The sequence below is a fragment of the Drosophila rhopaloa genome, unplaced genomic scaffold (assembly GCF_018152115.1).
Source record: "Drosophila rhopaloa isolate 14029-0021.01 unplaced genomic scaffold, ASM1815211v1 contig_115, whole genome shotgun sequence".
NCBI lineage: Eukaryota > Metazoa > Arthropoda > Insecta > Diptera > Drosophilidae > Drosophila > Drosophila rhopaloa.
The window spans coordinates 10,199,968-10,221,560 of record NW_025334990.1 but is presented as its reverse complement, the minus strand read 5'-3'; the positions used below and the strand labels follow the sequence as shown (position 1 = coordinate 10,221,560).

General features: G+C 38.7%; 3 protein-coding genes across 5 annotated transcripts; all 3 read right to left on the bottom strand.

Annotated features, from left to right (window-relative positions):
• Positions 1-4,502: 4,502 nt before the first annotated feature.
• Positions 4,503-16,777, bottom strand: LOC108048644 (protein suppressor 2 of zeste). 3 transcript variants are annotated; one of them, XM_044459434.1, is made up of 6 exons: positions 16,502-16,777; positions 13,707-13,929; positions 13,023-13,278; positions 12,698-12,938; positions 8,513-12,023; positions 4,503-6,593 (listed from the first exon to the last, which is right to left on the bottom strand). In XM_044459434.1, exons 2-5 carry the CDS (start codon positions 13,876-13,878, stop codon positions 8,520-8,522), a joined length of 4,173 nt encoding a protein of 1,390 aa, XP_044315369.1. In that variant the 5' UTR covers positions 13,879-13,929; positions 16,502-16,777; the 3' UTR covers positions 4,503-6,593; positions 8,513-8,519. The 3 variants fall into 3 exon arrangements, with proteins under 3 accessions (XP_044315369.1, XP_044315365.1, XP_044315376.1); XM_044459430.1 differs by lacking the exon at positions 16,502-16,777 and adding an exon at positions 16,096-16,190; XM_044459441.1 differs by lacking the exon at positions 16,502-16,777 and adding an exon at positions 15,934-15,995.
• A 2,570-nt stretch (positions 16,778-19,347) lies between these two features.
• Positions 19,348-19,911, bottom strand: LOC108049429. The gene is made up of 3 exons (XM_017130605.2): positions 19,786-19,911; positions 19,558-19,725; positions 19,348-19,503 (listed from the first exon to the last, which is right to left on the bottom strand). The coding sequence occupies exons 1-3, from the start codon at positions 19,909-19,911 to the stop codon at positions 19,348-19,350; spliced, it is 450 nt and encodes a 149-aa protein (XP_016986094.2).
• A 547-nt stretch (positions 19,912-20,458) lies between these two features.
• On the bottom strand, positions 20,459-21,167 carry LOC108048601. Its single transcript, XM_017129370.1, has 4 exons — positions 21,114-21,167; positions 20,899-21,054; positions 20,671-20,838; positions 20,459-20,614 (listed from the first exon to the last, which is right to left on the bottom strand). Exons 1-4 carry the CDS (start codon positions 21,165-21,167, stop codon positions 20,459-20,461), a joined length of 534 nt encoding a protein of 177 aa, XP_016984859.1.
• Positions 21,168-21,593: the final 426 nt, after the last annotated feature.

The window sequence follows — 21,593 nt, the reverse complement described above, 5'->3', positions numbered from 1 at the left end:
TATAAGGAATTGTGATTCCACGCGGAGCATTTGACAAGTAATATTCACATCGTTATTATACCCTTGCAGAGGGTATTATAATTTTGGTCAAAAGTGTGCAACGCAGTGAAGGAGACATCTCCGACCCTATAAAGTATATATATTCTTGATCAGGATCACCTCCTGAGTTGATATAGCCATGTCCGTCTGTCCGTCTGTCCGTCTGTCCGTCTGTCCGTCTGTCCGTCTGTCCGTCTGTCCGTCTGTCTGTCCGTCTGTCTGTTTCTACGCGAACTAGTCTCTCAGTTTTAAAGATATCGAATTGAAACTTTGCACACACCCTTCTTTCCTTTGCACGCAGTATATAAGTCGGAACGGCCGGGATCGGCCGACTATATCCTATAGCTGCCATATAACTGAACGATCGGAAATGCCATAACTTTGGTGTTTGTAAAGTTAGGAAGTTGGGATTTTCTATGGGTTTTGTATTTGGCTAATCAATCCGACATGCCGAATTTCATAAGGATCGGCCGACTATATCCTATAGCTGCCATATAACTGATTGATCGGAAATGCCATAACTTTGGTGTTTGTAAAGTTAGAATGTTGGGATTTTCTATGGGTTTTATATTTGGCTAATCAATCCGACATGCCGAATTTCATAAGGATCGGCCGACTATATCCTATAGCTGCCATATAACTGATTGATCGGAAATGCCATAACTTTGGTGTTTGTAAAGTTAGGAAGTTGGCATTTTCTATGGGTGTTATATTTGGCCAGCCAATCCGACCTACCAAATTTCATAAGGATCGGCCGACTATATCCTATAGCTGCCATATAACTGAACGATTGGAAATGTCATAACTTTGGTGTTTTTAAAGTTAATAAGTTGGGATTTTTTATGAGTATTAAGAATGCATCATATGAATAATTTTGGAGAATATAATTTACAGAGTATTCTGCAAGGGTATATCAACTTCGGCTCCGCCCGAAGTTAGCTTTCCTTTCTTGTAAAGAAATATATTTGCGCAAAAACTTCGAGCTTAAAATTAAAAGAAACGACAACTCGAATTAAATGGTTCAAAAGGAATTAGTTGTATATACATCCATTTAATAAATATTGGACCACGACTGGAAGTTCATGATCTGTTATAATCTTAAGTTCAACAAAGAATCCTAACTATTCCAGAGTAAGTACACATTTTCCTTGAACAGATAATAACGCTGATAATATTATCAAATTGATACCATTTTGTATATTCTTTCAATCAAATTGTTATCTTTCTGAGGTAACTAACTTCTTTTTGAGGCCTTTAAAACTATGATCCGTTTTTATAATAAGCTAAAAGCGAATCAGAATATATTTTTATTTTTTTCATCGTTCTTTTACACAAAGTGTAAATCGACATCATTAACGATTGAACACTGCTTACCCACGTATGTGCAGGAATTTAGACCTATTGATTAATAATTTAAATATTGCCTTTAGCAACAAGTTATTAAACTATGCAGATTGCCCTACCCACTCGATACTAATTGCTTATGCATATAATGAGTGCAATCCATTAGCATTAATAACTTTGCGCGACAAATCGACGGCACGAGCTCAAAAATGCCAGCGAAATTGCTCCGCTACACATTGATAATATAAGTTACGTAAGCTAGGTTAGTAAAGTATAAAACACGTGATTAATTAGCATATTTATTTTAGCGACTGCGTCGCAAAATATTTGCTCGTTTTGCCAGCTTTTTACAACATAGACAAGTTTAACAATCGATGGAACTCAGCTGATATGCAAAACGTTAATTTTTTGAGGTGCAAAAATCGGTTATTCCATTAGTCATCCATTCCCATTTAAAAACAAAAGAATAGTTTTGGGCATTAGCTGTTTACCGCCACATTCGTCAACAGTATATTAAAATATTAAATTACTTATCAGGGAGTGTGTTTGTCATGGGCGATAGACATTTGATTAATTGGTTTTTAATACCAATACCCTTAAAATAATTTGCCGTATAGCTTACAACTTTAAATTAGAAATGTGATAATGTTTATACCCTTGCAGAAGGTATATTGTATTTAACATTTTAAAAAGCAAACAACTTTATAATATAAATGCGGTAGAAACGATCAATATATGTATCAGAATATTGAAATATTACTTTTTGTTATTTATATTATATTGTTACTGTTTGTATCCTTTTTTAAGAAGACTTTTAAGGAGTTTCACGTTCTTATATAATTATTTTTTCACCAGTTTCCCAATCAAAAATTAAGTATTGCCGAAATCTCTAAGATATATCTTTAAGTAGCAATCCATTCTCTAATAAAATTGAGTTTTACTTTAGAAATGCAAAACGTGATTCGATGTTAAGATCTTCGAAAAAAGAAGATGGGCTTAAAAACGCTTTATAAACTATTTAAAACTCCGCGAATGGCTTTGATTTTCAAGAACACATTTCACGTTCTATCTATTGCGAATTAAGCTAGTTCTACAAAAAAAGATGGCAATTAATTGAATGATCTGGCATATAAAGTGTCAGCGAATCAGTTACATCAGCAGCGACTGGGGAAAACAAATAGATAATAAATCATTACAGCCAAGTGTTTTCAATTACCCAATTTACCAATCGCGAATCGCAAAGCTGGGCACGTTCCCGCTGAAACAGTCGCAGCAACTAATGCTTAAATGCCATTTATCAGGGGGCCTTGTTGCGGGGGAGGGGCGGGTGTTAAGGGGGCGGCACATGCCAAACGGGTGGCCGGATGGAGCGGGACAAGGCGATTTGGAAAGCTTTTCAGCCAGCGGAGGCAACAAATACAACATAAAGCCGATAAGTCTGTTTTCGCAACGACAGCAAAAAGTCAAACGGCGTCTACTGCCCCCTTTTTGCTTTCTCTGGCTCTTGCTCTCTCTCTATTTTCCGGGGGTGCGCAGTAAAGTGCGACATTTTGCTGCTGATTAAGTAGCGTTCGTTTTTAATAAAAGTACGACGAGCAAATAAAACAACAAGTTGTCTGAAATAGCGATGACAGCGTGACACGCCAGTGATTTTCGTGAGTGCTAATGATTTGTAAAGCTGCGATTTTTAATTCCATTTTCTGAACACTAGTTTCTAACATACTTAAAATATTTAAATCTAATATTTTTATTTATTTTTTTTAAATTTACAGAATTTTTTCAAAATATAATAGCACTCTGATTTTATATATAACTTAACCATCGTTGCAATCACCTGCTTCACAGTTTTTAAGCAATTTTTACCCTTTTTCTAGAAAAAACAATTTAGTTCTGCGAATTTCAATAACAATACTTGAAAGAGCTTTTCTAAATCATTTTAAGGTGCAAAGATTTATTAATTAAATTTGTATATATATGGTTAATGCATTTAATAATTTATTTATAATTTACTGATCCATATAACCTTATCACGCTCCCATCGCTGAGCCAAATATTTTGCTATCCGTGGCTGGTGCACCGCACACATGGCCAAAAAAAACTGTTCAAAAGCTGCTGCTTAGTGAAGCTTCCTTCGGTTCGCCTTCGTCCTTCGTCCTTGTGCACGTCCTCGTGCTGCCTTGGCTTCGGCGACAGTCGCCCTTGCAGAAGGTTACGCCACTGGGCTGGAATTGATGGGTGAAGGGGTGGCTGGGTGGGTGGTTCTCTGGCACGTGTCCCGTTATATGGAAGCGACTGTGGCAAGGCTCTGCGGCTTTGTGGGGGAATCAGTGACCACACTGGAAAAATGTGCAGACCTTGCCGGGATTACACTTTTGAAAGTTATCCTGAGATAATAGTAGATAATAATGTAATAGATGTATATCTGTCCTTTAATTGTAATTGATAAAAGGATGAAAAAATTATACAAATTTTCTTTTTAAATATATGTGAAATGTACTAAAAAGTTGTTATCAAGTTTGATGTAATTCCAGACCATTCTGGAACAGCCCAACTTTAAATTTACCTTTTGACACCTTTTTGTAATATGAAATTGAATAGAAAATTAATTTATTTCTTAGCCCTCCTCCACATATGTATGTACTTACCAACAAGAGTTGTAAGTGGAAACACCAATCGTATATAAGGTGTTTTCTGTACGTTAACTTAATGCTGTTCATTTCTTTAAACCTCAATATGAAAAAACCGCAATTGTTTGCAGTGCAGTGGACAGGAGCGGTGACAAAGGGCTTTGGTTTTAGCGTGCTGCCATATGTTTCCGGCAAGTGCTCGCCCACCGCCACCCACTCCTTTATGAGGCATGAAAAGCGTTGAAATCCGCAATGCCAACAAGTAACTCCGGGCCGAGCGGGGGTGGCAAGAAGACATCGGTGATTTGTGGACCCCGAGGGTTGGGTGGGCAGGGGGTGGTGGGGGGATGCGAAGGAGCGATGGTGCAATGTGAACGATGGGTCTGTAACTCGAGCCGACTTCCTTCGGTCGAGGCGACACCTTCTGTCGACGCCGACGACGCCGTGCGCTCTGATTTATCCACAGCCCATAAAAATATAAGACCTCACTCGTATTTGTTATACACTGTGTTCCATTTTCATGTTTTTATTGTTTTCAAAAATCAGCTAATTTAACTTAGTGTGTGAGGGGTGTGTGTGTGTGTCTGTGTGTGTTTGTGTTTGTTTTGGATTACATTTCGAGGGTTTTCTAACAATATTACATACAGACGGTGCATACAATCAGATTTCTAAACATATATGCTTTATATTTAAGTATTCATAGGTTTATTTAGTTAAGGTGTCCGAACAGTACAATATCCGCTTAAATAAGTCGAGCGTTCCGATCAAAGCCTTCACATATACAACTAGATATATTTATATATATTTTTGTATATATCTCAATAATAGGAATAAATAAATATACAACAATCAGGAGTCGAGCCAAAGTGTTTGGAATAGCTGGAGGTCGATCCGAGGCCTTTCAATTTGTTTGATTGCCTGGAAATTATGTTAATTTCTCGCCGATCACGAGGGATGTTGTGAACTAACAGGGGGTTGCAAAAAGATACGGATAAATCAGGGGGTGGCTCTACCACCATTCTACAATCCAGCTATTCCTCTATGAAACTCATACAATTTAGTGTTTCCCTTCCTCCCTCATAAACTTTATAATTCTTTCTTCGCTTAAAATATGTACAGACAATATATGTATAAATAACAAAACAAAAAATATCAGCTAAGAGCAAGAAGAGAATAAAAATACGAAAACCTAAAGCCTTTTTCGAGTGTACGAAAATCGTAAATATAAGAAGGAGTATATCGCGATATCTGTATAATGCGTGTTTGTGTGTATATATAGTATTTCATTTGGTCGAAGCTCTAAAAATTAAAATTCATTTCCAAGTGCAGGGTGCTGGGTTGTTTGTTTTTCGTTTTTTTTTTTGTTTTTTGCCTGGCTTCGATTTTTAAATTTATGTACAAAGTTCGTGCTGCAATTAAACGTAACTTGCTTAAACAACTAATACGAAAAAGTATCTACAAGATATATGTATATTTGGGTATATGTATATAAATATACGCATGTGTGCCAGTGCGAGTTTGTTATTTTCATTATTCCGTTTTTGTTTGCTTTTGTTTATATGCCCAAGTATTGTTTTGTATCTTTATGCCTGACACGCTCGCTCAAAGCGGCGCAAAATCGTTAAAATTTTATCGCCCCGATGAAGAACGTGAGTGTGTATCGGGTATCGGGCTGTATCTTTCGCTATGTGCGAGTGTGTTCCGTTCTGAACAATCTAGCCACCACCACCACCGAATTTTCACACTTCGTGGCAGTTTTTCCGAAGGGTGTGGGCCAAACACTTTCGGCACTCACTGTGTAATCAAATATTCCTGATGCGATTTTCGTTTTCCTATCAGTTTGTGGTTTTTTTTCGTTGGTTTTTTTATATTTTGTTTTCAAAAAGAGTTTTACTATCGCCCATTTTAAAATAATTTGCTATTTAATTTTTTCTTGTTTGGTTTCGTTTGGACTTTCCCCAAAAAGCAAAAAGCCAACCGAAGATCTATCTATTAAAGGCATGTGTTTGTGTGTGACCTTATCTCGGTTTAACACATATTTGCTGTTGATATTTTATAATTAATTTTGTTGTTGCCATCGCCTGCTTTCGAAAATGCCAGCGAACGCCAGCGCTTTTGATTATTATTCTCCTCCTCTCCTCTCCGCTCCTCTTTCTCTCTCTGTCTCGGTCTCTCTTGGAATATTTATTAATGAATTTTGTTGATGGCATTTTTGAAATTTGCTTGGATTATTTATTTAGTCGCGTACTAATTCGATTGCAAATGTTTGCGTATATGCAAATGATGCGGTTTCCCTATCCAACAGATACATTCTGTTGGCATGTGTAGATATTGCTTAGCGTTGAGTGTATTTCGGGTTAGTTCTAAGGCTTACGATCGTTCTACTGATTAATTAAATTGCACTTTTTTCTTCGGGAGCGAGGTTAGTAAAACTTGTGCTGCAGGTGTTGCTGTGTTTCTTTTGTTGTTGTTGTTGTTGCTGTTGTTTTGTTTCTTTTTCATCACCTCAGATGTTGTCGGTATTCTGTAGATTCTCCAGTGGCGCCACAAGATACATTTGCGTTCCGCACAGCCAAAGAAACGCTGCAAAAGATACGAAAAGAAACGAAGAATGAATGAAAATGTTATTCGCCTTTCTATGGGTGAAAATACAAAATGATGTAATGACTCTACTCGGCCGATGTTCATTAAAAGGCCAACAAAAACAGAAAAAAAACCAAACACGAATCGTAGGGAAGGCGCAAAAACCAAAAGCCAAAATAAAAAAAAAAACAAAATGAAAATAAACAGCATTTAGTGTTGAGACTATGAGGTACTTATTACTCGTTGATCATGGATTTTTATTTAAAAACTACTTTTTACGGTAGCCTTTTTTGAGAGATAATGCAATTTATATAATATTTGGTAAATGGGTTGATACTAAAAAAAAAAGTTTTCTAGCATCAAAAATGTTTAGAGTTGGGACTACAAGATACTTATTACTCACTGATCTTGGGCTTTTACTAAAAAGTGCTTTTAAGGTTTCTTTTTTTAAAAAATAATCAAATTTACAATATTTTTTTCTATCATCATAAATCTGATATAGTATTAGGATATAATATTTTGCTGATTCTGGGGCCACAAAAGGGCATGGCTAAAATTAAAATAAGTGTGGTACTCGTAGGTTTTATAATATCATATGTTCAAACGTACGGACGGAAAATGATATACCAACATGTGTTTAAATTAGACATAGAATATATATCCTTTAAAGAGCAGAAAAAAATCTCCCTTCTTTCATGTTACAAACATTAGTACGAATTCAATATACCCTTTCTACTCTACGATTAACGAGTATAGGAAAAAACACAGGGAAAAAGTCAAAACTCAGTGTAGTAACGTCTAAAATAAAAGCAAAGCGTCGTATGAATGACCGACCACGACCGCTGCCGAGTGACGAACGACAAAATAGAGAGGGAGATGGATGACGAGCGGGGGAAAAAGAAAGAGAGAGCGAGAGTACAAGTAGAAGAAGATACATTATTTGTGTATAATGACTACTTGAGAAAAGCCAAAACAGAAAAGAAATAACAACAAAAAACGAGGCAAGAAAACGCAAAACACGAAATGTAATTTGTATAATTTGAGTCTCAATTCCATCAAGTGTGGGAAATGCGCCAAAAAGAAAAATTATATGGCCAACTCATAAAGGAAGTGGGAAAGAAGAAACGCGAAGAAGAACTAGCCAAGTTAGAGAGTTGAAAAGTTGTGGAAAGTTGGCTTCAAACAAAGAGTTTGCTTTGCTAATGTAGCGTAGAGTTTAAAAGGTCATAATAGATCGTTAAACAGAAAAGCCATCAAAAGAAAAATTAAAGCCAGAAGATAAGTAAAGATTATTTAAACGAGATAAGATATAAAATAACAATAAATATTAAATGTTACACGGAAAAATATAGTAATTAACAAGAAATCATTTATTAAAAAAAAATTCAAATTCAGTAAAGAAGACTCATTCAAAAAAGTTGATATAAAAACGAGCTCTTAAAGTTAATAAAAACATAAAAAAATTAAAAAAAAAGGGTTAAAAACAAGCACTTGATTCAAGTTATTTAAGAATTTACGCTGATACTAAAACAAATTCAGGGTTCTTAAAGAACTTTTTATAAACAAATATATGACTCAAGCACTAATCACAAAATTATTCATGAAAATGAAGGAGTTCTAATAAAAGTTCCAAAATCTAATAAAACAAATATTCTTGGCCGTTCAAAAACACTTTTGAAAATGTAATTTTTCATATTCTCTTTCTGATAAACTGATTAAGTAAGAAAGGATGGGAAATTTTTCGGATCTTTTTTATTTGGTAGTAACAAGTTTAGCCAAATCGTGGATCATTGTCGTTTATGTATGAAAAATACTAAACCTTAACATTGGATAATCGATAAAGGATGACTATGGTCCTAATGACATCGCATATCTCAAGTTCTTAACCTAAATACAACTTGAATTGCAGTGACACTCACCTTGTGACTAAGCGGAACTCGCCACCGGAGCATTGGCAATCTGCACGGGCGGCTTGGCCAGCGATTCGGGTACGCCGGACACACCAGAAACGCCGGAAGGCATGGGCAGCAGGGTGCTGGCCGCCGAAACGGTAATGGCCGTCTCCTTGGGCTCCGTCCTTGTCGTGGTTTTGGCCAATTCCGGCGATTTGGCCGCATTGCAACTGAGTACGGGTGGCGCCTCTTCGGCGAGGGCAGCGGCTTTGGCCTCGGCTCGAATATTCAAATGGGCTGCCACTTGATCAATGGTCGTGGGTTTCTTGGTCATTGCCCGCGGCGATGTGGCTGCACTGCATCCAGAGTTGCTATTACTGCTACTGCTGCTGCTGCTGTTGGTGGGGCTAAGTAATCCCGGATTACCCGTGGACATCTTGGACTTTTCCTCGGCTCGCACAGTCAGTGGTTTAGTGATGGCAGCTGCTGTAGTGGCTGCCACCGCTGCTGCCGGCTGATTGCGAAAGGCCAGAGCCGAGGGATTGGGTATGCTCCGTACAGAAGCATTCTGTGGTCTCACCAACGCATTGGCATTCTTGGGCTTAGTGGTGGTGGCAGTACTAGCACTGCTGCTGGCCGTCTTTATGGAGATCTTCTCCCTGGACGTTGCCGAGTCCGAGAGCATTTGCAAATTCTGTAGATCATCGCCGTTGCTGCTGCTGCTGCTGTTCCCATTCGAGTTGACCGCTGTGGTCGTCGGTCCACCATTGCTGTTGGCGGATATATTCTGTTTGATTTTGTTTAAGGCTGCCTCCAGGCTGTTGTTGCTCGAAATGTTGTTGCCCGCGGGCGGTGATGTGGGCGCCAATTTGGCGGTACTGTTGCTGCTGCTGTTGCTATTCCTTCCCGGGTTAGCTGATAAATCAAGTATGTCGGCATCCTTGGCTAATGCCGAGGTTGCTCCCGTTGTTCCCGCTGCTGCTCCTGCCGTTGTTGTTGTTGTTACTGCCGGCCGAAACTCGCGCAAACTCGTTTTCGACTTGTCCAATAATGCGGCAGTGCCATTGGCTTTGCTTTGGCAGCCAGCTGGCGGGGATTTCTTTGAATTGGCTTCTACCTTTGGGCTCGACTTTGATGGAAACGAGTGTGGAGCGGCCGTGTTGTTGCGCAGATTTATTAATGCAGGCGGCGATGTGCGATAAGCATTGGAGTTGGTTGTGGAGTGGCATTTGCTGCTCCTTTGCCCACTAAGAGCAACTGACAGCGGCGGCGACTTGACAATCGTTGGAATCGTGGTCATCGGCAGGGGCATTGGCGGCGACTGGCTGCTCCTCTTGGCCGCACTGTGTCCTTGTTGCTTGGGCAAAGCCGCTGGTGGTCCCATCAGGCGGCCACCCGAACTTGCCGGCGGGCTGAGAGGTGGCATTGTTAGGTTTTTCCCACCTCCTCCTCCCTGTTTATTCGAAGACAATCGCACTATTTCCAACGCTGGCACATGGCTGTTGGCCTCTGGAAAGGTATAAGCCGCCGCCGGCGTAATCGTCACTTGAGCCGTACTCGGCAGGGATAAACTCAAGTTGGGGGGACAAAAAAGTGGTGGCGCTGGCTTATTGACCATTTCTGGGCCATATGATCTCATCTGGGGATTGGGTAAAAAAGCGGCCGCCTGCGATTTGGCCTGATTATTGTTCTGCATCTGAAACTTGGCCGCATAGCTGGCCATCGCCTGGGCCTGATTCAGTCTCGCCTGCTTGGCCGGATACGATTCGTCCACGGAGAGCGATCGCTTGGGCTGCTTGTTGGCCGAACTGGCAATGGAACTGGGTGTGGACAGGTAGCGTTGCATATGGTACATATTCCGGTTGGTGGGTGCTTGTGGCACCACAAAGTGTCCACCGGCCACCGATGGCTTGCGTTGCATGTTGCTGCTCAGTGGTGGTTTGGCGGGGTTGGTTTTAGCTAGGGTTTGCTGTGCCACAGGTTGATGTTGCTGAGGGGTTTGTTGATGCTGCTGCTGCTGTTGTTGCTGCTGTTGTTGCTGCTGTTGTTGCTGCTGCTGCTGTTGCTGCTGCTGCTGCTGTTGCTGCTGCTGCTGCTGTTGCTGTTGCTGTTGCTGTTGCTGTTGCTGTTGCTGTTGCTGTTGCTGTTGCTGTTGCTGTTGCTGTTGCTGTTGCTGTTGCTGTTGCTGTTGCTGCTGCTGCTGCTGCTGCTGTTGCTGTTGCTGTTGCTGTTGCTGTTGCTTGGGTTTTCCCGCCACAGTGGCTGGAGGAGAAGGCGTTGTGCTGGGTGTATAGGCCTTGAACAAACTGGGCGGTAAAGGTGGCGATGTGGGCAGGATTAAGTCCTTACTTCTCGCCATCACCATCTTTTGTAGTTGTTGTTGCTGTTGCTGCTGCTCCGCCGGTTCCGTTGTGGGCGTGGGCGGGGGCGTGGGTGCTCCACCTGCCACCAAACTGCTGATACTTCTTGCCTCCTCCCCCAACGTGCGATTAAGTGCCTCCGAAGTGCTGGTACTATCCAATTTCAGCTGCTGCAAAGCCAACTCACCACTGGCCAGCGAATGAGACCTCTTCAAATCGAACTTGTGATTCGGCTTGGCCGTGATCTTCACCTTCATCTTGCCATCCGTTTGCGAGGAGATCTCCGCGTGCAACTTCTTGCGCTTACCATTCGCATCCTTTGGCTCCTTGGAGTGCTTCTTCTTGCGCTTGCGATGCGAACTGGACGTGGTCGTCGAGGTACTGGCATCGGCAGTGCCCAAACTACAGCTGGAACCATTGGTCGAACTGGAGCACGAGGACATGGGAGAGGCATTGGGACTGAATTTGCTATCGGGAGTTGAAACACTTTGAACTAAAGGCTGCTCAATCGGCTTCAGGCCAATGTTCTTGGCATAAGTCTCCAGATCGAGTTGTTGGGCTGATGATGAGGAGGTATCCTCCAATCGCGGTCCAGCCGACAGAGGCATACTCAGCTTGCTCTTCATGCTATTCAGTTCGATCTTTAGCTTGGGCAAATGGCCCACTCCCTTTCGATTTGCTGTCTTCAACTCGAAATTCTCCGCATCGCTGTAGGATTTTCCCAACTGCGAAGGAGGAATGCTGACCACTATATTCGTGTTGGCCACCAGTGGTTGCTGTTCCAGTTCCCTTGGCGGCAGATCCTGCTCCAGCTCCGGTTCACTTTTAACTTTGGATACGGCGTAATCGCTGTAGCGCATATCATTGCTGCGAAGGCTCTTGAAGGTGCTAACAGGACTCTCTGGTTCCGGTTCCCGTTTACTTGTGGTCACACGCTTATTCTTCGAGGAGGGTGAAACCTTCGGCGAGGTCTTACTTCGCGCCTTGGAACGCGCAGAACCAGAATCCATTTCCGATTCCAGGTCCTCGGCAAAGGTCACCGATTTGGCCGACTTGGGGCGACGCATCGGGTGCTCCGGTTCAATGTCCTGGTTAATCCTGGATAGGTTGTTCTCATCGTTTTTTGCCCGTTCGCTCTCGTAGAGCAGAATCCGGTAGCAGAAGGCCATGGGCGATTGCTAAATGGATTCGGAGAGGGGAGAAATAGATGGGAAAAAAAGGGCAGGTTGACAAGGGTGGAAAATTGAAAGTGGACATTGAACGCTAAACTGCCGGCACAATTGGATTGGGTTTCCCCTTACCCAAAAATCTATCGGGTAATTGAGATAAACCACAAAAAGGGACAATAGACGACCCACACAGAGGAAAAAAGGGCGGATTTCATACTTAAAACTGACCAAAGACGATAAGATGGATATGTTTTAAGGTCTACTTTGACAGTCGAAATGCCGCAAGCCAAAGTGTGATTTTCAACCCTGTTTTCCCTACCAAAGTGAAAAACTTTAAAATTATAGTGTTTACAAAAAGTTAATTTGTTTAATGGTTTGGTTTGTTTTGTTTAGTTACTTCCTTTAAACTAGGATATTTAGATATTTGGGATATTTTCCTATTTTGAAACCCTATTAACTTTCTAATATAACAAAACATACATAAGTAAGTAGTATATATTTTAAATAATGTGTAAAAATACTTATTTGTATTCAGGGTTTCTTTAATTAATATCTTTCCAGAACTAAAGTCTACTTTACATTATTATATTATAAGAAAATCTTTCACACATTAAAAAAAAAACAAGAGTATGCCCCCTTATTTTCTCTGTGCAGGGTATAATATGAATAAAAATGTCACTTACCCGACTCCATTTGTAACAGTAGCCAACATCCATCAATGTGAAATTGGAGGGCAGCACCTCGTCCTCATAGGTGACCTCCACTTCGACCAGCTTGTTCTCCGCCTCAATGTTGTACTTGGTGCACAAAAAGCGTTTTAGCAGCTCCACCCGCAACCCAGCGGCACATTGCAGGTAAATGGTGGGTGGTACCTCGCCCGCACCACACTGATGCAGCATGGCGGGATGGTATTCCAGGGATAAGCTGTTAAATAGAGAGAAAATGGAAGCCAAGAATTTGATTAACTGATTGATTTGACATGACTTTCCTCCTCTTATCTTTACTTACCTCACAAGTTCCGTGGTGGTGAAGAACTCCTGTTCGTGAGACGTTTTTTCATCCACCAAATCCTCATGTTGCTCCTCGAAATCCGCCAATTCCTTGCACTCCCTTCGATAGAGATTCGGAACTAGCTTATAGATCAGCGATCGCAAAGTATCATCCGATTTAAGATTGAGTTCGCTGATCTCCTTGCCGCCACTGGCCTTGCAATCCGGACAGTAAACTGACCTCAGCAGATGTTTCAGTATGCAACTGCGACAATCTGCGGAGAAATTGTAGGAGGGACCAAATAATAGAGGTTATATTTAAGGTCTAAGACAAGCTATAATCATCTACATATATCATTTAACTAAAATATGAAAATAAAAGAATTTTTGTTGGTGCTTTGCAATAAGTCAGAAGAATTCCATTTACGGAAGTTAAACGACTTTCATATTTTATGATGTTTATTTGTTAAGGACAATCTACACATAATTTAGTAATAAGAGTAACATATAATGTAGATCGAGTTTTAAATGGAAAATAATAAAGATTTACCATTCTTATGAAAACCTTAACCTTAAAACTTGTTAAAATCAAAGTTAATTATGTGTTTGATAACATATATACAAATTTTAAAGGTTAAATACCCCCAGACCAATAGTGTAATCCGAACCAAAGTTTGTTAATTCCTTATATAAAATGACTTACATGTGTGATAGCAAAAATCCACTGTGGTTGGATCGATCATGTAACCGCGACAAAGTCGGCATGTTACTAGATCATGGAACTGACGGATATCCCGAGATGCTGGGGATGCGGAATCCATGTCGGAATGCGAGCCCTTTGGTTCCACCGTTTTGTGCGTATTTTGCAGGTGCATCTTCCTGCCTACTTTTCAATCCTAACTTGTAGTAGCCTCTTTTTTGGGGTCCTGAAAAAGGGACAGAGATCGGGGTTAAGGGGCGGAATTTCCATGTATGGCATGTGCTCAACAAGTGACAAGTGACAACTGATGATGGCTAATCAACTGTTGAGGTCCCCCCATAATGATGACAAAGGCTAGAGGAGAGCGGTTAACAATGGCCAAACAAAAAGTAGGAAAAAGACACACAACTGTGAGAACCAACAGCCAGCACAATCCCATCGCCTAACCATCATCACATCACCATCATCGTTGTCGACATTTGTGGTCGTCGCTCGTCAACTGAAAGCCACAGAGCCCAGATATATCAACCGTGTATCTGTATCTTGTCCCAAAAGATACGGCAACGTCAGCACACTCGCACAATACAGAACAGAAAACTTTAGACTAGTAAGGCAGCCATCCATATCCATGAATCGGAACAATGTGCTACAAGCTCACAAAAATATGAATAAAAAAAAAAATGGAAAAGAAGAGCACAAAAGTAGCAACTTTGTGGGTGGGTTAGGGGGGTGGGGGGTACTTTATTTGGGAGGTGGGGTTTTTCGTTCGCCCTTCGTGCCACAGAGGGCACCTAACGAGAGAAGCCGAGAAAAGCCGAGAGAAAAACACAGAAAGCGATGTGCACTCGACGGTGTACTTGAAGCTAGTTTTAGCTTGGCGCCCCTTCTCTACTTGGTTCTCCTCCCCTCCACACCCCCCGCTACCCACCCACTCCCCACACTTCCCATAAAACTACGAAAATTACGCTTTTGTGCCCTGAACACCAGGGGAAACTGAATTTCCATCATTATGGCGATGCCCTGACGATGATTACGAGTTGATGGCAGGCTGCCGAGAGTTCAGGGCAAGGTTCAGGGCATCGTGGATCAGCAGGTTGTATGAAGACCTGGAGTTAAAGGTTGCTAGGAATAGCTCGATATACTTTCATGTTTCTAAAACTTTAAAAACATTTAAAACTCTTTGATTATAAGCAGTAATCAATCAACCCATTTAAACTTATAATTTATCTGAATATCAAGCTGTGTGATTATTATCAATAATTAATCAACAAATTTAAACTTATAACTTTACTAAATATCATATTTTTTATTATTTTGTAGTTATTTTTGAAAGTACAGAAAAGGGTTCTATAATAGATAGACCATTTGTTATTTGAACTATCAATTTGTAAAATTATACTGATTTGCAACTCTTAATTTATAATAATTTAATGTAATTAATTAAAACTTTAAAGGTTATCCATATTTGGTTGTCAAATTTATTAAATGCATAACTATTTGAATTGCTTTGAAAACCAAACTATGGCATTAAATTATTTCAAATAAACTTAAGTGTATTTCCTAACAAGATGTTTAAGGTATATGAAATTAAGCAATATTTTCAAAAATAGATATTAAACTAGCTTTTTAAAAAGAACATTTTAAATAAATGCGAATTCCGTTACCTTTAAGGTAAATTCAAAATATATGGATGTTTGTCTAAGATTACGTTTTTTACTCTTAAAAAGTTGCTTTTATAGTTTTTAGAAAACTTGAAGATTGTGACTGAAAGTTGGCAATGTATTATTCATTATACAACTAAATATTATTCAAAACCACTTATTAATCCCACAGCTGCCCGAAAAGCAGCCCACCACCCACCGCAAAGCGCAACCAAAAGTCGCATCGCTTCGCCTATTTTTTGTCTCCGAAGCCTTTTAATTCTTTTTCGTTTGCCGCTCACGCGAAAATGGCACGAAAAAGGGGAGATAGTATGGGAAAGAAGGGGGAAAAAGAAGAACGACGGAGGCTGTGCTAGCAAAACAAAAGGGCAAACAAAACAAAAACAAAAGGCCGAGCGGCTTGAACTAAAAGTAAGCCGAAAAGTGGGTGGTGGTGTGGGTGTGCCCACGCCCACTCAGCTGGAAAATGACGCTGTGAAATTGATGACGTCGCTGGCGAGCTCTCTTCTTGATTTTCTTTTCCCGCTTTCTGTTTATACGCCGCAATTTCGTAAAAGGCGCGCACTCACACACACATGGTCACAGCTTGAAAGTGTCGGCAATAACAACAATTACAGTTAGGCCGGCACGAGCGCCCGCAGGGTGGTTGCACACATACACTCGCACTTTTCTCTGCCACTCTCTTTCTCTCTCTCTCTATCACACACACGCAACAAGCTGGCAAGACTCACAAAAAAAGACGAAAACATGGGCGAAGCGTACGAAAAACAATCCTAACAACTGGGGAACGAATTTCCCGCGGCCGCGTCCAGAGTTCAACTGAAATCCAATTCGAGACGTCGACGAAATCCAACTGCCACTTCGGTCAATTCGCCGTGGAGACGAGAGCGCACGACACAAATTTGTATCTATTCGCCGCGGCGAGAGAGACGGCAAATAAACTTTCTACTTTTGCGCGGGCGCATTTTCGCCGCCTTGTCGCGTTTTTCTCGCCGTGCGACGAAAATTCCAATACGGCGAGAACAACACGCACGCACACCAAGTCAACTGTGTTTACAAAATTTTCACTCGTACACACACATACACAGGCAGAGGGAAATTTTCTTGTTTTTTTTTTGATTTTCCCCAAATACGTACTCAAAGCAATTGCGTCGTTATTTAAAGATTTTTCCTCCAGATCATTTTCTTTTTGGATTTTCCATTAAAATAAATCCATTTGCCGACACCCACACACGCGCTTTCGATTACTCTGCTTCTTCTTCTCCTTCTTTAGCCACTTCAGCTGCTGTTATCGATTTCTCGTACACGCAAAGATTTACACTGCCTCTCTGTCGCACACTCTCGCGCCCTCTCCCTCTTACGTTTTGAGCGCGAGCCACGTTAAAATTATTCTCCGTTTCACAAAGTGCACGGCACGAAAAGTTTCCACAGACTGATTCTGATTAGACCTGCTGGCGCTGTCGCTGCCCGAAAAGCGCTGTTCGCTCTTTTACGCCCGCGCGAGAGAGAGAGGCGGACACGAGAGAGCCACACGAGTGCGCACGAGAGAAGAAATAGTAACTGGCCTACCGCGTCTCTGCGCGAGCGGGATGGCAAGCGGGGCGCGTGGAGTCAGCAGGCCATCTCCGTTGCACTCTCTCGAACGCGGCTTATATGTGCCTGTGTGGGTGGCGGCGTTCCTAATTGAATCCAACTGTCAAATGAGAGAGATTAACGCACATATGTATGCATGTGCGTGTGCAGTGTGCCCGTGTATTGGCCTTGGCGTTTATAATTAACGCAAAAATGCCCGTTTTTGCCGCTTTTTTCCTCATCTTGCTTTTTTTTTTGTCCCGCCGCTGGCATTTCATTTTGTTGAAATCCGCGGCGAACCTGTTTTTGGCCATATGCAAAGTGCGTTTGTTCGCATCATTTGCCACAACTTGATTTTTCGTTGAGAAAAATGGTAAAAACAAAAAAAACGATGTCCTCAAATTTGCATTTCAAAGGATTTTGCCATTATCCTTGAATAATTTGCCGCACGTCCCACACAAAATGTTTCATGCTCGCTTTTACGTAAGAACAAAAAGGGGACAATTTACTGCCGAGCATCACGTTTGATCGAATGACGAAGATAAATGATGGTACAAACAAGTCCGTGACGTGACACCCCATTTTCCACACATTTTCAAAGAGCATTATCCAAATTGTTTTGAAATTTGAAGTGCTAACTGGACTTAAAATATATATGTCCATATAACGGGTCGAAGTGCAGATTTTTTACTTCAACGCCCAAAATCAGTGAAACTTTTATATTCATACAAATGTACATTTATTATTTTAGGAATCGTTTCAGGACTTATACAATAAGTTTGTCTCAATATTGGGCAATACTTGTAAAAAATCGAAAATTTTGTTTTCGGCTTACGAAAACCCATTTTATAGACCAATACTGTTCTACTAGTCCTCAAACTGTTCTACTGGCAAAGTTTTGAATAGATATATCTAAGGGAAATCTTATGGAAATTCAGAAGATACAACCCTAGAAAGTGTTAACATTTTTTGTTATCATAATAAGTAAATGTTTAAATGTTTATAATTTAGATCTCTTACAGGTAGAATATATTGAAAACTAGTTATTGTTTCTTGTTCTTGATTTTTATTAATTTGGTGAATTTTGTAAATGTTTAATAGAAAATTCTTAGTCTTTGTTTTGTACTTATTACTGTAATTAAAATCCAAATCATAAAAAAAACGAGTTAGAAGGTCAGAAACTGCGAGGAAAAGGTAATAGGATAAACCACACGGCCAGTATTGCAGATATATGACAGATTTCAACAAATCAAAAAAACCATAAAAACATAAAAGTTAAAAATTGTAGAAAATTCAAAAATGTTTAAAATCGCCTAATGATTCTGGTCGATTACAAATTTTTGACCAATAACCACATGATATTAGATCTTATTATAGGAGATACGATTTTTGCCAAATTTAGCTTCTTTTTCCGTTATTTTTATTTTTGTTACGCATGAACTAATAAAAGCTTCGACTTATTAATGCTGTTTAAACCAGAATTACTGTTTATTCATAGAAAAAAAGTGATTAAAAATTAGCAAACACATTTTCAAGGTTCACGTTCTGAATAACACTTAAAAGTAATTTATTTAAAAATAATTTATTAAACAATAAACTTCATTTATGAAAGTGATAAATATATTTAGACTTTTTGCCTAATATTATTCATCATCCAGTGCAATTAGAACAGTCAGAACATTAGCCAATCTGTTATTTAAGTAATCTGTTGTTAGCTTATGCAGAACAATAAAATGTATAGGAAAGGATTATTCGCTAAATCATTTATAAAGTGGTCAACGCGACCATTGGCACTCGAAAATTGTGAGTATTGTGAGTTTACCGTAAATCTTAACTATAGATTTTTTGAACAGGTATATATATGGATTTTGTACCCTTGTGACCAAGTTGATATTCACTGGAAAAAGGTTTTCTATTCATATTAGGGTATTGAAGGACCCACGAGACATGATTTATATTTAATATAGCTCGACGCTATCAAAAAATGATTAACAAAATATTTTTGCACAAAACAAAACAATTAAATATCTGGAAAAGATATAATAGAGCCATTAACATTAACTTATTACTATCGAAATATAAAATACCCATTACAATAATCTCTAATGAATATGTTTCTAATACATTTAAAATTGAATAAAAAATACGTAAGAACTCGATACAAAAAAAAGAGCATATTTTTCTGCTTAAATATTTTTGATAAAAATAATGTTATCCATTCAATATAGAGCCATTATCGTGAGCTCTATTTTATGAAGCATGCATGCGAAACAAAGCTGCTATTTTATCTAAATTTAAACCTATTCATGTAGCTCAACTGTGGTGATTATAAATTTTATTTTACTTTTATTTTTTATAAATTTGAAAATCGTTAATTATTGTTTATTTGGCTTAACAAAAACTAATTTTTTTTACGAAAATGAAACATATAATTTAACAACAGCTCGGTTAATACCATACGCCATCCAATTCGTTTTCCACATATAGTCTCCCTCTGGAAAGGGCAGAACTTTGGTAAATTGATAATTTACATGCTGTGTTAATAGCTTGTCCACAATTAGGTCATGCTAAAAAAAATACTTGAAAATGAAATGTTACTTGTTACTTGTTTTTGTACTTACGTTGTAAGGGCAGGAGTGGTTCATGTTGGAAAAGATTTTAATGAAATTGTAAAAGTAAAAAGCAACTGGACTTGACTTTGGTTTTTCGAGGAATTGACAGCCATCAAATGTTACATTGTAGAGAAACGGCTTATAGCCACTAAACCGTTTTAAAAGTTCGATATTAACCTGTATCACATTTTAAAAGTTTTAAGAATTGTAGAAATATTCAATTTTTTCACCACATACCTTAATTTTGGACACGGGAATTTTAAAGAGATTAACTTTCAAGGAAAAGTATTTGTAGGTCCGGTTCACAGATTTCAAGTGGCAATACTCAAAATCGGAAAAATCCTTAAATCCTGTTCTACTCATCTTAATGTATTCACGAGAACTGAATTATATTTTACATTATTGTTTTAAGTTTACTTCTCTAAAATCCATTATTACAAAATTGAGCAATTATAATATTTTTGCCCAAAATTAAACCATTAAATATACCGAAAATATATAATAGAGCCATAACATTGACTTATTACTATCGAAATACAAAATACCCATTAAAATATTTTCTAAATTACCTAGATATGTTTCTGAAACAGTGAAAAGTGGAAAAGAGTGAAAGTGGATATAAAATACATAAGAACTCATATAAAAATAAAAGAGCATATTTTCCTACTTAAATATTTTTGATAAAATATGTAAGGTATCCACGACATTATCCATTCAATATAGAGCCATTATCGTGAGCTCTATTTTAAGAACCAAGCATGCGAAACAAAGCTGCTGTTTTATCTAAATTTAAACCTATTCAAGTTGAACAACTGTGGTGATTATATATTTTTTTTGTTTTTTTTTAAATTCTAAAATCGTTAATAAAATGGATGGTTCATTTGACTAAACGAATACAACATTTTTTTGTTTACGAAAATGAAAAATATACTTCAACAACAGCTCGGTTAATACCATATGCCATCCAATTCATTTTGTACATATAGTCTCCCTCCGGAAAGGGCAGAACTTTGGTAAATTGATAATTTACATGTTGTGTTGATAGCTTGTCTACCATTAGGTCATGCTAAAAAAGATATAATAAAAAATTAAATGTTACTTGTTACTTGTTTTTGTACTTACGTTGTAAGGGCAAGAGTGGTTTATGTTGGAAACGTTTTTAAAGAAATTGTAAAAGTAAAAAGCAACTGGACTTGACTTTGGTTTTTTGAGGAATTGACAGCCATCAACTGTTACATTGTAGAGAAACGGCTTATAGCCATTGAACCGTTTTAAAAGTTCGATATTAACCTGAAACACATTTTAAAAGTTTTAGGAATTTTGTAAATATTAAATTTTTTCACCACATACCTTAACTTTGGACACGGGAATTTTGAAGAGATTAACCTTCAAGGAAATGTATTTGTAGGTCCGGTTCACAGATTTCAAGTGGCAATACTCGAAATCGGAAAAATTCTTATCCACTGATTGACATTTTATATTCGTGAACTCAACTAGAGAATGTACCTGAAATGTAGAGCTTAAAAATATGTTTTTGGTAAAGTTTTCATTTGTATGAACTGTACCTCTATGACTAAGTAGATAATACCGGCAGCGAGAATATATAGGATTCTACTCATCTTAATGTATTCACGAAAACTGAATTATATTTGAAATTATTGTTTAAGTTAAACTCTTTTAAAATCCATTATTACAAAGTTCAGCAATTAAAATCCCATCAACAAGTTGTCTTAATTGCCTGAAATTATGTCTACGTATTATGCCATTATAATGACTTTTTGTGTAAAATAATATTTAAGAATGGATTATTTGAACTCCGCTCAGACAATGTCACAGATTTGACAGTTTAAAACATAATTTTAACTTGCCGTTAGTACAAGAAATTTGACCGATATTTATTTAAATAAATTAAACATCAAGTACGAAAATTTATACTACCTGCAGCAAATATTTTTGAATGCATATTACTAGATAATCAAACCAGGTGGATTTTAAAAGTTAAATTGTGGGTAACCAAATATTTGATCAACGATAAAATTCCAAAT

Coding starts and splice junctions, on each gene's coding strand:
- LOC108048644 (XM_044459434.1), bottom strand. CDS start 13,878: ATGCACCTGCAAAATACGCACAAAACGGTGGAACCAAAGGGCTCGCAT. Junction 13,279..13,706: donor GGATTTTTGCTATCACACAT/GTAAGTCATTTT, acceptor ATTTCTCCGCAG/ATTGTCGCAGTTGCATACTG. Junction 12,939..13,022: donor ACCACCACGGAACTTGTGAG/GTAAGTAAAGAT, acceptor TCTATTTAACAG/CTTATCCCTGGAATACCATC.
- LOC108049429 (XM_017130605.2), bottom strand. CDS start 19,911: ATGAGTAGAACAGGATTTAAGGATTTTTCCGATTTTGAGTATTGCCAC. Junction 19,726..19,785: donor TTCCCGTGTCCAAAATTAAG/GTATGTGGTGAA, acceptor AATGTGATACAG/GTTAATATCGAACTTTTAAA. Junction 19,504..19,557: donor ACCACTCCTGCCCTTACAAC/GTAAGTACAAAA, acceptor TATTTTTTTTAG/CATGACCTAATTGTGGACAA.
- LOC108048601 (XM_017129370.1), bottom strand. CDS start 21,167: ATGAGTAGAATCCTATATATTCTCGCTGCCGGTATTATCTACTTAGTC. Junction 21,055..21,113: donor TTATCTACTTAGTCATAGAG/GTACAGTTCATA, acceptor TCTACATTTCAG/GTACATTCTCTAGTTGAGTT. Junction 20,615..20,670: donor ACCACTCTTGCCCTTACAAC/GTAAGTACAAAA, acceptor TATCTTTTTTAG/CATGACCTAATGGTAGACAA.